Raw genomic sequence first — 16,039 nt, forward strand, 5'->3', positions numbered from 1 at the left:
AATAAATTCTGCCGGCTGAGTATTCTCGGTGACGCATGCTCGTCGAATTGCTGCCCGTAATGAGCGGCAGAGGATTTGTCGAGCTGTGCGCGATTCGTACGAAACGCGACGAGTCCCGCCTCGGCAAAAATAACTCCTGGCTTGCCAAAAACTTCGTCGTAAGCACGAAATTGTATTTAAAAAACGACAGAAACAGAAACTCTCTATGTATTTGTTCCTTTTTCGACGCATGAGACTTCTTTTCTAAATAGAAACTATTATTGTTAGATTTATTAGAGATTCGGCAAAGATATATATAACTCTACGAAACGAAGATAAGCGAGGTTATAAAGAAGGATTAAAGGTAACGAAATAAAATTAAACAACAGTTGTTAGGAGATTTGTAAGGAACGTTAAACAAGAACAAGTTGTCTCGGCATAGTCAACCGGGAAGACGACTTAAGTGTAGCTTATCAGTATCTTGGACATACTGGCAATTCGTTACTTATGTATGTGCTCTTCATTTTTATTAAAAATATATTGTATCATACTCAGGTCTGCAACTAGTACAACTGGCTAAAGTGGAATGAATTCTCACTCTGCGGCCAATTCTCTTCGAGTCTACATGAACCTAAATTGATGTTACATTTCGACGACTATTAATTAACATATAAATAATTTTTAAACGTTTGATTTTAGTATTCGATAGAATTTTATTGTCCTTCGCGTGTACCACGCTTTTTACGAGTAAAGTATTCCAAAGAAAAAGACGGTATCTGAAAAGATAAAACGTGAAGAAGAAAGATTTGTTTATTTCGAAGAATTTAGCGATCTCGAGGTGTGGCGTCCGGGGGGCCGATTTTCGGCGGATGATTCGTATCTGTGACCGCGCATCTTGCAAATATTCCCACGTTAAATGAACGGGCAGGACAACAATTAGCAGGGTTCCAGGGACACGGGGCTAGAGAAGGGCAGAGAGCGTACGTAATGGAGTCGCGTATCGCACAGCCATCTTGGCATTAACAGCCCATGTGGTATTATCCCTTGAAAAAGGACAATCCCCGGGGGTTTTTCTCTGTGCCCCCGTATAACAGAGGAGCAACGGCGGAGAAGGTCGGTCAGGTACTTAAACACAAAAGTACTTAACCACGAACACCGAAACTAATGGCGCCTTCGCACCAGGTAAAATTTGCGGTCGTAGGATATCGGGGGAGGGTCTGTTTTCTATCTCGTGCTCCATCATCGTCGATGGAACCACAGTTCAAAAGATGACGACCTTCGGCCAGACTCTAGAATTCTTCACAATTCTTCTTTATCTTTTTGTTTTCTTCTTGCTTCTTCTCCTTTATTTACGACGAGTTTACGAATAACGAGATCACGAACGGAACTCGAAATTCCTGAGCCCGATGTACTCGGTGGAATTTAATGGCCCCTCGAAAATCCAATCGACCAGCATGACGAGATACTATAAAGAATGTCTGAACGATGAATTTTCTGTTTCTAGAAGCACGCGAGCTTCGTCATCCTCGCTATTCACTGTCTAATCAAGGAAGAGAATTGCCTCGTTTCTGGTTGTGACGAGTGAAAGAGGGACTCGTACGAGTCTCTGGTCGGAAGCTGTTGGTCAAGGTCGCGCATTCTCAACATAAAGAGAATATATAGCTCGGTGTAAAAATGAATCGACACGTGAATGCTAGGTTCACGAGGTGTCTGTTCGCTAGTCTCTTTTGCTGTCCAGGAATTCCATCTGACAAAGATCCTGTCAGAGATGAAAAAAGAAAATTCCTTCGGCGAAGAGAGAAGGGGGATAGAGAGAAAGAGAAAGAGAAAGAGAGAGAGAGAGAGAGGAAGAAACGGCGGAGAAAAACAGATGGAAAAAGAGAAAAACTCTTCCCACGAATTGAATGCCGCTAGGAAGTACTACTCCAGGCAACCCTATTACCTATCGAATAAAAGCTGGAGATCCAAGAACGGAGGGATAGAGGAGAAAAACGCGGAAAAAGCCGGACAAAGGGGAAACGTAATTTCACAGATCAAGATATAGACCGTGCACCGTTCGACTGGATCTAAATCGCAGGACCGTGACCAATGGGGAAGACGGTACACCACTAGGATAGAGAGTTCGCGTATTTCCAGAGGAAATCTCGAGCAGCCACGAAGCTCACGGATATAATGCAATGGGTTCTTCTCTTTGAAGGGAAGTTCCTCTCTCCCTCTCTCTAGGCTCGAGAATGGCATAGTCGATTCCGGAGCAGAAAACATGCTGCCCAATATGGCGAAGAAAAGCCAGCGGACTCTCTTCCCACGAGCTAGACTCGCCGGACTGATTGGCAAACAATTAGCAAGGAGGACGGTGCTCACGGTGCGAGAAGGGCACGATGAAGTACTAAACGCGGGATAGGCATGTATCACGCGGGCATCTTTGCTCGTGCATAGTGCGTACCAGCGAGCCCTCTCACACCCCTTCGCGTCCTTCTCTCTGCCGCTCGTGTCTCGAAACAATGAGAACAATGCCGCTGGTCTTCCGCCGGAGCGGACAGACAAAGCCCAGTTCCACGACAAAACCATCGTCACCATCGTCACCATCGTCGTCGTAGTCGTCTGCTTCCTCGTCGTCGGACGTCGTAGCGACGCGTCGGTCTCCGGGCTTGGTTAAGGAACCAGAACAACGCTTGACAACGGGACCAGAGAGAAAGCTTACCAGGGAGCTAGACACTGAGGCATGGAAACAGCGCCGCTTCGCTATTTTCAACGTCTGTACACGCTTTATGTGCATGCTGCTAATAGAACATGAGTATTGCCTCCAATTTTAACGAGAATTCTGTCAATTGTTTCATTTTGTGAAGCTTGTTGGAATTATCGCTACCTGGAAAAGTCTCGACACAAAATTGGCCAATTTTACCCTCATCGTCTTGTCATCTCCCTACTTGGAATCTTGATCGTGTTATATAGCAACGAACTCTTTTTCTAACTCACAAAAAGCTCGTAAATCTGCCGTAACTAATCTGACTTACAAAATCTTTTACAGTTACATTCCCAAACTTCGAATTAAACCTGGAACCTCTTCTTTCATTAAATACAGTACACTACACGCGTATGTATACCAGAAACCGGTGAAAAATGGGGGTAAGGAAAAGAAGAGACAGAGAGAGAAAGAGAGAGCAAGAGGGAAGCAACAACAGCTATGTTGCTGCGTCCATTATATTGTTTTGAATTAAGCGCGCCGTGGCTGGTTGGCTGGGCTGTGTTTTAATATAAGGGTTTTGGATTTCACGTGCATCCACCGACCCCAAACCTACGCTCCCTTCGCGACCCCCGCGCGCCAGTTTCAACCCCCCCACAGAGCAGGTCGTCATGTTCCGTAGTTCTCCACGCAACGTAGAGCCCTTCTGTGTGTCCTCTCTCGTTCTCTATCTCCGTCACCCGTTGCCCTGCACGTTTCCCTTCCTTCCGTCCTTCCTTCTCACGCGGCCTTCCTCCTCGTATCTCTCTCTCACCCTTTCTCTCGCGAAACTGCACTCCGATACGCCCGTTATTTTCAGCAACCCCGTCGAATCGAGTTCTTTTTAATTGGTGGGACGTTTGCGCGTTTCCGTGCGCGTACACGTATATTCTTTCTCTCTCTCTCTCTCTCTCTTACGTATTTTAGCCTTCTTTCTCTGCCGTTGATTTCTTTTTTTCTCTCGTTCCGTCTTTTTTTTTTTTACCTCTCTTTCGCGTTCGTTTCCTCCCTGTGCCTCTGCTACCACACGACGCTTCTTTCTCTACCAACACACGACAGTTTCACGTTTTCTCTCTTTCACGACCGTTGTTTTTCGACGGCTGCACGAATTCTAGGCGTCGCGACAAAGGAACGACGAAACGGTGGCGGACCACACTTCCCTAGCATTAGTCGATGTTGCCTAGTTCGAAGCAACAGACAGCCAAGGTTCCGGAATGTTAGCGCGCTAATGGCGAACGCGGTCCTCGCGACGACGCGCGGTCCATCCGCCGCCGCCTATCGATCGTTTCAGGCCCGTGTTTTTATTCCGGTCGCGATCATCGCGTCAAAGAATCCCCCGCAAAAAGGCCTCGACAACCCGCTGAACAACGTTTCACTCGCTAACGCCTGCCTTCCTTCCGGTAACGATAGGAATTTCGCATGTTTCGATGCATTTCCCACAAACACGCGTCATCCTGGAATAACGATCGTAACGTTGCACGCTGGAACTAATGTGTTGCGACGGTTAAAGTATTCTTTTGTAAGAGGTGCTCTATCAATTTAGAATCTTATGCAAACTACTTAGGCTATGACTCTTTACAACATGAGCCTGTACCTGTAATATATTTTGAATAAATGGCTGTAGTTTACAAATACAGTTTGTTAATTTCGAAAGGAGGTACGAATTTCTTATGGTCATTGGTTTGCTGTTATTACGTGAGGCGAATACTCGTATACAATACATGGAATAAATGATCAAACGGTTGGTCAATCTCATGGTGTTTCATTGAAGAATTTCACGATCAACCTTACGAACAATCATCACGCTATAACTTTAGAAGCGCTATATTTTTAAAATATTCAAAATTCGAAACACACGCACGATAGCGAAACGTCCAATAAAAAGAAACAAAAATTCTAACTTTGAATCTCAATAAAGGCAAATTTTCCCTATAAATCACTAAGGAAAAATTTCAATCGAAAAGGGAAGCAAACGACCCTGATAACAACTCGAGGAAGGTCGAACATAACCCAATGCGCGGATTATGAAACTATTCAGGGCGTGAGAAGTAGAAGGAGAACAAGAGCGTAAAAAATGCTCACGGTAAAAGAATGCAGTCCAATTTGCACGCGACTTCCTAAGAATCTGCCAGCGGATTCCTGGTCACCTAATTGCCATTTTACGCGCGGCCTTTTATCGTGAAAGCCCCGGCCACGAAAGCCCCGGTTGGTGCCACCTCTCAAAGGCGTTGCCAAGGCACTTTGTATTCCGCAAAGAGCGCCGCTCACGGAACACGCGTTGTTTAGCAAATTGTCGCCACCGCGGTGCTTAATCAGCAGAAGATCGCACCTGCAAACCCCGAACACAAACCAGCTACTTGATAGTCCCTCGGGAACGGTTTGATCTCGTGACGCTGGCGGCGCACGTGGGCTTCGAGATAGCGCATGTCCCAACATTCCTTAGGAAATGCGTTCTAAATCGTTGGCATCGTGTCGTTAACGCGTTTTCTAATCGGCTCACGAACACCTTGGGAAACCGAACGTTTTTTACGAGACCAGAATTTCTCATTCCGGCCTCCGGTGGTTTAAAACTGTCGCACCAACCGGGACGAAAATAGAATGAGAATCGTGGAATGAAGCGGAGTAACTCGTTCGTTTTCTGGATTCGATCAACCGTATATACAGGGTGTTCCAGGGATAAACCAATCAAGGATCAAATTGTGAAATAGTATGTATGTTATTGGTTATCGCTGTAGTTTCCAGTGTTACGATAAAGTAAGTTGGTTTGTCAAGATAATTTCATAGAAAAAAAAGATAGAACTTGTTACGAGTCAGATTATGGAAGTGTAGCTGAAAAGAGCTGAATAAATTTCTTCGAAACCAATTGATATCGTTTTTATTTTCTATGTATATAAAGTTTGATTGTAATTCGATAAAGCTATCAATTCGTTTGACCAGTGAGTTAAACAAAAATTTGGTCCTTAATAGGTTAATGCGGATGCTCGTTGTATCGATTAAACCGTCCATAGGTAATCGGAAAACAACAAATTCCACGCAACGATAACAAATACTTCTATCCATAATATAAAATCAAAATATAATATACTGCATATGCCACTGATCGTAAACCACGTTTACTGCAGACAAATATTTACGATTTTTCAATAAATCACACTGCTAAGCACTTAGACAAATATCCATCCACTCGCTGAAAGAAATCGCTAGCGCCCTGTTTCCGGTCAATTATTCGAAACAGCATATCGCTGCGCTTCCGACGATTACGGCTAAAGAAACTAATGACCAAGTGGTGGTAGAACAATAGAACCAGTCAGCGAGCCAAGAGGCAGCTACCCGACCGTCTCTTCCATAGCATCGTACGTTCTCTATACGTCTATAGTCTGTACATATACATATACATTAAAAAAAAAAAACCGAGAGAAGAAAAAAAAAGGAAGAAAAACAGAGGGAAATAATCAGACTGGGAGCGTCCATTGACAGATTGTCCACGGTCCCGTGGCTCCTGTTCCGAAAGATCGACCGCGACAGCGATTCATTCACGAGCCGCGTGTTTGCAGTCGGATTTCGGGCGAAACTGCTTTCGCGCCCATTTTTGTTGGAGGTAAGCGTACGAGGGTTCGTCGAGACACGCTCGTTGTCGGAAATAACGACATAATGACATGGTAGAAGATGAGTGCCCGAGGTAGGTAAATCCGAGACAAGGTACGGGCCAAGGGTGCGAGCAGGACGGTGAAAGGGAAAGAGAAACCAGACTGGGTGCTTGGCTCTGGTAGGGATATCCAGTAAGGAAGAAGAAGGACAGACGTAATAAAAGAAAAAGATGGACGGTTGGGTTGTGTGCGCACCGACTTCGAGTCGGAAGCGTTGCTGACCATCGCTGGGTAGGCCGGTGGTTCATCAAGTCCCGACCAGTTGAAGAGAGCTCAATAGGCACTCTCCGAAGTTCTTGGCTACGTCACGCAACCCTTTATCGCATCGACTCGGTCTAATTTTATTTACGGTTGATCGCCGGTCCGTAGACGGGCGTGATTCCATTAGAAAATTCACGGGAAGTGCATTGAGCGCCACGTTTACGGAATACGATGCACGAACGAGTTTCTGTGGTAATTATCCGGGGCAACTAGACTCCGCTAGAAATGTGGAACGATATCAGCACCGTCTTAAGTACTTAAGTACTCTGTACTCTGGCGGGCGATGACTGGTCTAGTTGGCTGATGTCTGACGCCTGTAGGTTTCCAGATTTCATTAGCTTATCTTATCTTTCTCTCCGCGTTACAACCGTGGTGTAAAAATAAAATTAAAAAAAAAAGACGCACATTGTTAGGATCCATACGTCACGCATTAACAAGCATACTTCTTCGCCGAAAAAGGAGAAGAGAGAAAAAGGGGACGTATTCCGAGTCTGAACGTAGAAGAACCATTACCACCATCACTTCGTCACCCGTTCCCGACGACCGTCGACGTTAAGCATGATCGATACGAGGCGAATCGCGGAAAATTAATGTCCGTCTCGCGGCGGCGGTGCTTCATCGACCGTGAAGAATCGACGAGGAGGAAGAACGGGTTCGCGGAGGATCCTGTACTACTACTGGTTTCGCGAGCAAACGCAACAGCTCGAAGCACGTGAGATAGAAAGATTCGGTATAGGATCGTCCTTCGTTCGTAGGTATTAAGGTGCCTGCTGACCTTGTAAAGAACGTCATAGTAGATCCAAATTGTTGGGATCAACGAATAAAGACAATCGATTAAAATATCGCGCATAAATTAGCAACTCGTAGTGTATGCAAAATTGTGAAAATTATTTGCGGAAATCTTTAAATGAAATAACAATTATACGAGCCTTTTGGTAGTCATGTCGATCAACTCCGTAAATTGAGAAGTACAGAATAGTGATTATCTCAAATATAAAGTCTTCAACGTTTTTATCCATCGTGTCGTGATTGTACCTGGTTTCGGTTGTATCACGAATTTAGAACCACGTTATATAGAACGAGAAAGAGAGAAAGGGATCGGGGGGACACAGAGGAATATGGGATCAACGATGCTGAACGCGGCACGCTCTCTTTAACACCGAATCGGCCCAATTTTGCCCACTATTTAGCGACGCCATGCTTCACCGCAGTCAAATTAGCCGTCTGTCCAAGCACGCCGCTGCACTCGTATACACTCGCGTATACATACACACGCAGAGATAAACGCAAACGGACCCGCGAATCCACTCGGCGCAACAATGCTATTCGCTCGCGTGTACACGTGAATCTGCAAATTTCATTCATCTCGACGGTTCACGGGAAGAGGACAAGGGGGTGGAGAGGGCAGGCTCTCTCGATTTTAGCCGGCTTTTTTAACCCGTCCCCGACAACGAGCGTCGACATCCGTGTGGCACACCTATAGCGTGTCTCGTTTCCCCCTTTTCCGATTTCACGCCGATCCTCGTTAAATCGCTATTGTCACGTACTTTCGATGTAAATCATTCGCGAAACAAGTTCTCTCGAGCACGACCGATTTCCCGTGTCCGATAAACCGAGCCAAGTACAAAGTGACGAAAGCTCCTACAATGACGTGCAAAAATCTTCGTTCTCGTAGATTTCCTTACTTTTCTTCTATCGTTACATAGAACTTTTCTATTTGAATATTATCATATTATTATTATTGGAAAGTTTCTGTTATCGAATGAGACGATAATTTGAATAATCCTTCAAGAATACGTAAACATTACCGAATCGTATTAAATTTAAAGACTGTAGAAGAAACGCGTAATAAATGTCCGCCTGTCACATGGATTAATTAATTAATCTTATATCTTGAAAGTTATATCTGTATTTCAATTCGAGAGTATGTATATATTCTACCACATTTTAGCACGTTTTACTACGTTGACCTTTTATAAAATGCCGTTTACTTTAGAAGTTACATCCTATATGGTTTATCGTATTGTCTGTTATCCAAAAGCGTTACACCCATAAAACCAATAGAGTCTCACTTTTCAATCGCAATCGTATTCAAATATTCTCGTTTAATCGGTAAATAACAGGATTCAATAAATAGACGATAAATAGCTTTCATTCTGAAATCTTCATTCGTAAACTTGCATCTCGATACAAACTAAATCACACTCTAATCAAGTAAAATGTATCCTAGTCTTTCTGTATGACACAAGAAAAACATTCAGATTCGCCAAATAACGCGCATACACTCAAGTTGGTAAAAATCAAAATTGGTTCTCGGTAATCCGTCGCGTTGCTTATAATTCAATATTCGTTAAAATTCCTGAAATCCTCGCTCACGGAAGAAAAATCTTTCCGAGCGAATAGCTCTCGACGCCACTGTACGCAAAACACAGTTGACGCACACACGATTTTAACGCGGAACGAATTCCATTCGCGTAATCGCTAATGCAGCTAATTGCGCGCGGCTGACACGATGCGATACCCTTTTACTTTCCCTTAGATATTTGCGGCACTAACGCGGCTCTTTCCTCTCGGAGAGCAGAGATAAACTAATGGAGAACGCGCGCATTGAACCGCGCCGCGAGTTTCTCTGGAGCGTAAAAAGAAGTCACCAGAATGTTCTCCCGTTTGGTTACGATTAATCGTTTTAAAGACGTCGCGGAAAGAGAAACAATCCTAAGCGCCGTTTCCAGGCGGCACTTTATCATCGAGACCGAGCAGACGCGCGAACGTTCGCTCGTAAATAAATCGTGAATCCAATTTGTGGCCGCCATAAATCAATACGAGAATCATGATTCTCAAAGGGCACGGAGAACGCTTCGAACTTCGACTGTCTGACGAACCGAGACCGGCGACGCGTTCGAGTTCTTCGCGATTAAAATCTTTAATTGCCTTGAAAACGTCTGTTTTCCGATCCAAGAAAATAATCCACGAAGCCATTAAGTCCGATGCGGAAGAGCAACGCTATACGACATCTTTGTAATTTCTTAACGGTGATGCTGTGCAACTTTTTTATTTGTATTTGTATTTTGTTTCATCGAAACGTTCACATTCGTCGATTTTAATCGTCACGGACGAAATTATTGGACATGTAAACTATCGAATAATTCCCGAAGCTATCGTATAGGGAAAGTCAGGTGTTTCGAAATTGCGGTCGTGTCTTGTACGGACCGACACTTTGTCCTTGAGCTCTTTTCTCCAACAGGTAAAACGATACGAGAAACAATAAAATGATGAACACTCACCATAGACACAGGAATGGGTCCTCCGGCGCCATTGGGGTAGGGGTACGGCGAGACGAGGTAGCCCATGTTGAACGACGAGGTATGTGGCGTCGGATCCACCTTACCTGTTTCACAAATCAAGAGAAAAACAACAGGTGAGCAAGACAGCTTGAATATTATTAAGAATTATCAAGAAACAGATCTCGAACGTGCATTCGTTGACCAGAATTATTCTTAATCCTTCGAAGGTTGACTTTTTCCTTCGAACTACTAGTTTCGGAGAAAAAATATTTCGAGCGCTCGATTTTTAAATATTCGTTCATCTATACTCGTTCGTTTTTCATTTTCTTTTATCTTGCGAATTCATTCGTTCGAACCTTAGATCCGAAGACCTGATTCTTAAACAGCCTACGCAAGCAACAGCTATTTTCGATTTAATTTCGACAAAAATAAAACAAAGTGTTAATTGCTCGGATTGTATATTTCGCCTCATTTTTATCTGTAATATGATAACGGAACGTCGTAGCTGCGGTTAAATTAAAAACGCGTTAAAAGGCGAGACACTGCGCTACAGGCGTGAAAAACCCAACGAGCCAACGACGTTTATCTTTCCACGCTTATCCGGCGTAAATAGTCTCCGAATAATTACATCCTCTGATTTTTCCTTGCCAATTAAACGCAGCTACTCGCACGCAACTTACACGCACGATTCCAGGCATTCCTCTAACCATCTTCCGCTGGTACGTCTACATTAAACCAGTTCCATTTAATGGACTTAATTCGCGCTCATCTAGTAGATGCCACCTCGACAAGTCGTTCGAGGGACACCGAAACGATGCGTAACGCGACATTCGCCCCTAGCGCAGTTTACAATTCTTCCCTAGAAATCAACCGGTAGTCTGGGCCCTTTAAGCACAGTTCGAAAATGGATCACGATACCGGAGAAACCTTTCGAGTTTATCCGTTCCGCGAAACTGGATCGCGGCGAGCAACAAGAATCCGTCGGCGAGCGACGGAGGACTCTCCTCGCCAAGTGATACCGATCGTCTCTTTGGTCCCGGGGCCTCTCTTCTCCCGATCCGTTGAAGGCGTATCCTGTCCAGCTCGAGAAGCCAACAGACACGGTCCCCGTTCTGCGAAACTCGATCGTTTCGAGAGGTAGAAACCTGCTTTCAGGATTCCAACTGATAACTATCGTCCTTTCTTCTCTTCTTTTCTGCTCTCTCGATCTGTTACTCGTAGTCGCGCACAAGGGCTGGATGGTGAAATCAGGATCGCATCCCCTCGGGTCTAAGATCGTTATCAGAGGCGAGCGACGACTATCTTTAGGTGATCGGCAACGCCATTATTTTATGGAGAGAAAGTATCACCCGTCGGTGGTTAGGGCTACGCGGTAGCGGCCGCTATTAAGTCGGCCACGATGGATCGCGAACGCCGCCATAAACCTCTCGCCGCCGATGGAGTAATATAACAACCGGAGCCATAAAGAACGGTTGGAAGATTCGCGGCCGAAAAATCCTGACAACGAGCTCTGGACATGCTGTACGGTGCGAGTATCGGCGACGATAACAGCCAAATGATCTCGGTGATCGACGTAACTACCTGAGTATTATCCTTCCGCGACACCCGATCCGCGATCGAGTAAGGAAACATAACGTATAACTTGCGAAGGTTGGATGGAAGGTGAGAAATAAGATATTGATATGAGATCAGTTCTACATTGGTACGCTTATTAGTATGTGTGTATGTATTTACGTAGTATATTAATGCGATTAGTTGGATAATATGTAAGAACAATTGCCCAGATCAACGCTACCCTTGTTATGATAGATCTGTTCACGTGTAGTTGGGATTTATTGATTTTCCTCGTTATCGATGATTTCTTATTCAAACAATACAATGTTCATATGACTTTATTTAATCAAATATCAGATATAATTAGAATATGACTATAACTAAAATTTCTTCATTTATGAACTACCTACTTTTTGAAATTAAAAATTATGTCATATTTATAATCGCAAAAATTAAAATCGACCGACCCGAAACCAATGTAATTTTATTCGCCAATCCTGTTGTTATTAGAAATAAAGCGAAGAAACAAAGTTTGGTTAATAGATAAGCCGCTCATTTAGTAACTTTGAGACATCCTGTATGTCAATATCAAAACCATCGAAGTACGGACGCTCGTTTTACGACGGAGATTCATAGTCGCGAATTTTGACCCAAGTCACGGAGCTCGAGTCTAGCCCGGCATGGCGACCGAACGATTTAATATGTTCTGGCAGTACGCAGCGCGATGCTTCGTCTCGCGTTCTCTGGAAAAGGTCAATGGTCCCGCGTGCTCGAGGGACGATCGAGATCATCTCTCCGCGGGCCTCGAACGAAGAATTAACTCTTTCATGGTCGTCGCGAGTCTCGCCGCGTGCGTTTCACGCGGCTACTGCAACCGCTCCTTGCCGAAGTATTAATTAACCGCGTGGTTCTCGGCCGCGCGACTGATTTATCGCCGTTTACCGCTAGCCATCCGGTCGCATTGCTCTCGTTGCGAATTGTCGCGACGCCGTTACGACCCATTTTCACGGGCGTCGATGAGAAATCGACTACGAGGGAACATCTACTCGCGCTGTAATTTCCGATTCATGGCTAATCTTCCTAGAACTGATGGCCCTTGTGAAGACTACTATGTATTAGTTAATAGAGGCACGGTCTACGATGATTCACAGAGTCACAGCAGATCGTGGATGCTATAATATATTTCTCTACGGAAATGAATTCTTTCCTCCTTGTTTTGCAATGATCGGAAATAAACGTGAAAAATTAATATTTAATCACTCTCAAGACGTTATATGAATCGCTCCATATATCTATGTTCCTGCATTTACATTCCCTAGCTCGAGTGAATTGTTGAGCGAATCGACAGTTGAATCATGGGAATACGAGAAGATATGGTATAGTAACAAATTAAGTAAATTACAACTGCAATATGTATGTAAGTACATGATCGTCCGCGTATCTAGTAATAATTTGAAAAAACCAGGAGTACTATTCCATTTATCTGACATACTTAATATGTGCATATATAATGTATTGCAGCTATAAAAATGACATCTCAGCGTATAATAATAAAGTATCGTTTAATTTCATCGAATCGCAGTGTAATATACAGAAGAGCAAAACAACAAACCGCGTACACGAGCGGTTAAGATGAAGGAAAAGGAAAAAGACACAGCCTGAACTTATTAAGACGCGAACAGGCGCGAAGACCGTGCCGCATCGGCGCAATTCACACGGACTGCGGACGATTAAATTGTCAGCTACGCGGCTCTATAAATAACGCGACACGCAGCCACTCGACTGGCTCACGCACGCGACATACCGGCCGCGAGGAATCGCGTCGAAGGATCCTCGTTTTACCGCCGCGCGATGAAAATCGTATTTCGTTCCGTGCTGATCGCCAACGGAGCAAATAGACTTCGCTTTTAACGAAAGTTTTATCCGAACCGTGGCTCCGAGAGTCGCGATAAAATTGTCGCTAAATCTTCCGCGAATTTGTCCCGGTTTACTCGTGCGTCGTAAAGCTTCCGTTTTATTGGAACACGCTTCCTGCGCAGAGTGAATCGCGGCCGCCATTTTGGAGGCTGATAAATCGGAACAGCTGAGGACAACTGTTGAACGAGAGTGGCGACGATTCTTCGAATTCTTTGGAAAAATTTCAGAATATATCCCGATTATCATATACCATTGGTGATCCTGTTAATACTTTGCGCTTGAAACACGAGATGTTGGCAGCGTTAAGATGGCTATTCCGTTGCATGTGAATGTATTTAGGGATGAACATGTTCCTTATCGAAGTGATATTTCTTACGACATTTACACTTTTAGAAATAAATTTATTAGAACTAATTATTATTCGTACGACATCAGTTTAAGACACAATTTCAGTTTAAGTACAACGAAATCAGTTTAAGTACAATTTCTAACCACACAATAACGAAATAAAAAATGTGGGGTGATTTATTATACGTGTTGGTTGGTTTGTTAAAGAGACGAGTGAGGAATTCGTAATTGTCAGTTACTTTAAAATCACCTTAAGTACAAGTACAGAGGGAGTGTATACCGTTCGTAATCGTCGCTCGCTCAATGCTACTGTTCAGCTCTACGCTCGCTATTCGACTGTCTGACTCGCTAGAATAATTGTCCCAGAGAGCACCTTAGTCTATTTGTATCGGCTGGTGTTATTATAAAAGGTTCAAATGTAACTTGACAATTACAAATAAGGACGATAATATTTTGTCCGGAGTTCGTTTACCTTTGAACCTAGCAAACCAAGGCACAATAATACGAATCTCTTCCGATTCAAATCTTCCGTTGGCTCATGTGCCGCTGCAAATGTGTTCGTTGTTTCGGTAAAGAATCGTACGTACACGTATACGGCCATAGAAACCATTATCGAACAAAAAATTATGTATCGCCAAAATTTTCGAGAAAATAAAAATCGCTAACAACTAAGCATCAACGCGTGATTCGATGAATTTATGAAATATTCTATACCAGATTTATTACGGGAAATATCCAGCTTGGCGAGAAAATCCAGCGTGAAGCGGACGCTCATGTATTAATACCAAATTGATTTTATTTTACGGGGTTTTTACAGCAAAAATTAAACGGATACCTCCCGCTTGCTGACTACGCGAAAATAATTCGAAACTATAAAATATCAACAAGATTCGTACGCTTGAATTTTTCTCTAACCACGAGGTTTGAAAAATTCACCACTGGATAGATAAAAAGATAGACTTTCGAAGCTGTAAACTGGAAAATAACTCGAAATTATAAAATATCAACGAGATCCACATTCTCAAATTTTTATATTACCGGGAAGGTTGAAAAATTCTTACTCGACAGGAAAAGAGATAGATTCGTTTTCTGTGCTCGCGACTGCGAGTTCCGCTCGTCTCTTTCCGAATGCATATCCTGAGTGCACATGTGCGCCACACTCCTCGCGCCAAAGTTTATTGCCAGCCCGTCCCCCACAACCCCCCTGGTTCCCGCAACATCCTTTCCATCACGATCAGCGATGCCTCCTCCACCACGCTCGTCCTACTGCGTTCCATCGGCCTTCCATACTGCACCGACTCTCCGACACTTCGTGATCGTGTTCTCTCGCTCTCGCCCCTTTTAAGCCTACTGCCTCCTCGTTCCTCTCCCGCGGCTTTGTTTACCTCGCAGTCTTGTTGGAATAATACTTCGGCTCGGTAATTATAGATGAACCGGCGCTACGCGACCCCGTCGTCCACCAAAGTTCCTCTTCGGACGATTAAAGTATGGAACATTGAAAATTTTCAGCGAACACGTGAGAATGGATGCGGAAGAAGAATTGTTTGGCCACTGGAAGAGTGGTTTGATTGATTTCGAAGAAAAATAGAATATCGATATTCCATTCTGGAAGAAATTAGACTTTTTACAGCGTGCAGGGAAGTATTCCTTTATGTTTGATGTTTAATTTTTTATAGCGTGCTTTCGTTTCGAAAAATCTGAAGATATTCTGAGATTGATATTACCATTGTTGTTACATTGTACAAGCAGTTAATAAGAAAACGGTGGAAGGTTCTTCGCACAAAAATAAAAATTTGTGAGGAAAGAAATTGAAGAAGGAAATTTCGCTTGCATCTTTAATCGCTCGAGTGTGCGTAGGAAAACTTATACGAAGCTACAGCGATCGAACTTGGGATGTTCGTGAAAATACTGACACAGTTTACAAATTGCACGACATTCTTTAGAAGAAGGACGAAGACAAGAAACGGCAAAATATGAGAGGCGAAGGAGAACAAAATAAATTAATATGAAAGGTAGGATGGATAATGTTCTAAATGGAAATAAAAGTTAGAAAAAGAAAATGCACAGGGATACAATTTTTAAAGTACGCGCTTCCATACGGTTGGACCGGTAGCGGTCTGACGTAGAGATCACGGTGCACTCCCTACAGAGGGGCGATGCACGGGTTCTTAAACAATATCCGCGGGTTTCCCCGCAGAGTAACCCGCGAGTTCTGCATCAACGATCCCTGGAAAGGCGCCATTGCAACAGAGAGGAGGCAAAGAGCGGAAGCCGCGAAGAGATTATTATGGATTCGCATGTTCTGAGTGCCCTCGATTTCGAGCCGA

The 16,039-nt window shown here is 43.8% G+C and overlaps 1 protein-coding gene across 1 annotated transcript in view; it reads right to left on the minus strand.

The window, feature by feature from the left end:
- Positions 1 to 16,039, minus strand: part of LOC126867287 (protein pangolin, isoforms A/H/I/S) — a 283,374-nt gene that overhangs the window by 237,011 nt on the left and 30,324 nt on the right. The window contains exon 3 of the mRNA XM_050621586.1: positions 9,894 to 9,997. Coding sequence (XP_050477543.1) covers positions 9,894 to 9,997 — 104 coding nt within the window. The remainder of the gene's footprint in view (positions 1 to 9,893; positions 9,998 to 16,039) is intronic.

Source organism: Bombus huntii, chromosome 7 (assembly GCF_024542735.1).
Source record: "Bombus huntii isolate Logan2020A chromosome 7, iyBomHunt1.1, whole genome shotgun sequence".
NCBI lineage: Eukaryota > Metazoa > Arthropoda > Insecta > Hymenoptera > Apidae > Bombus > Bombus huntii.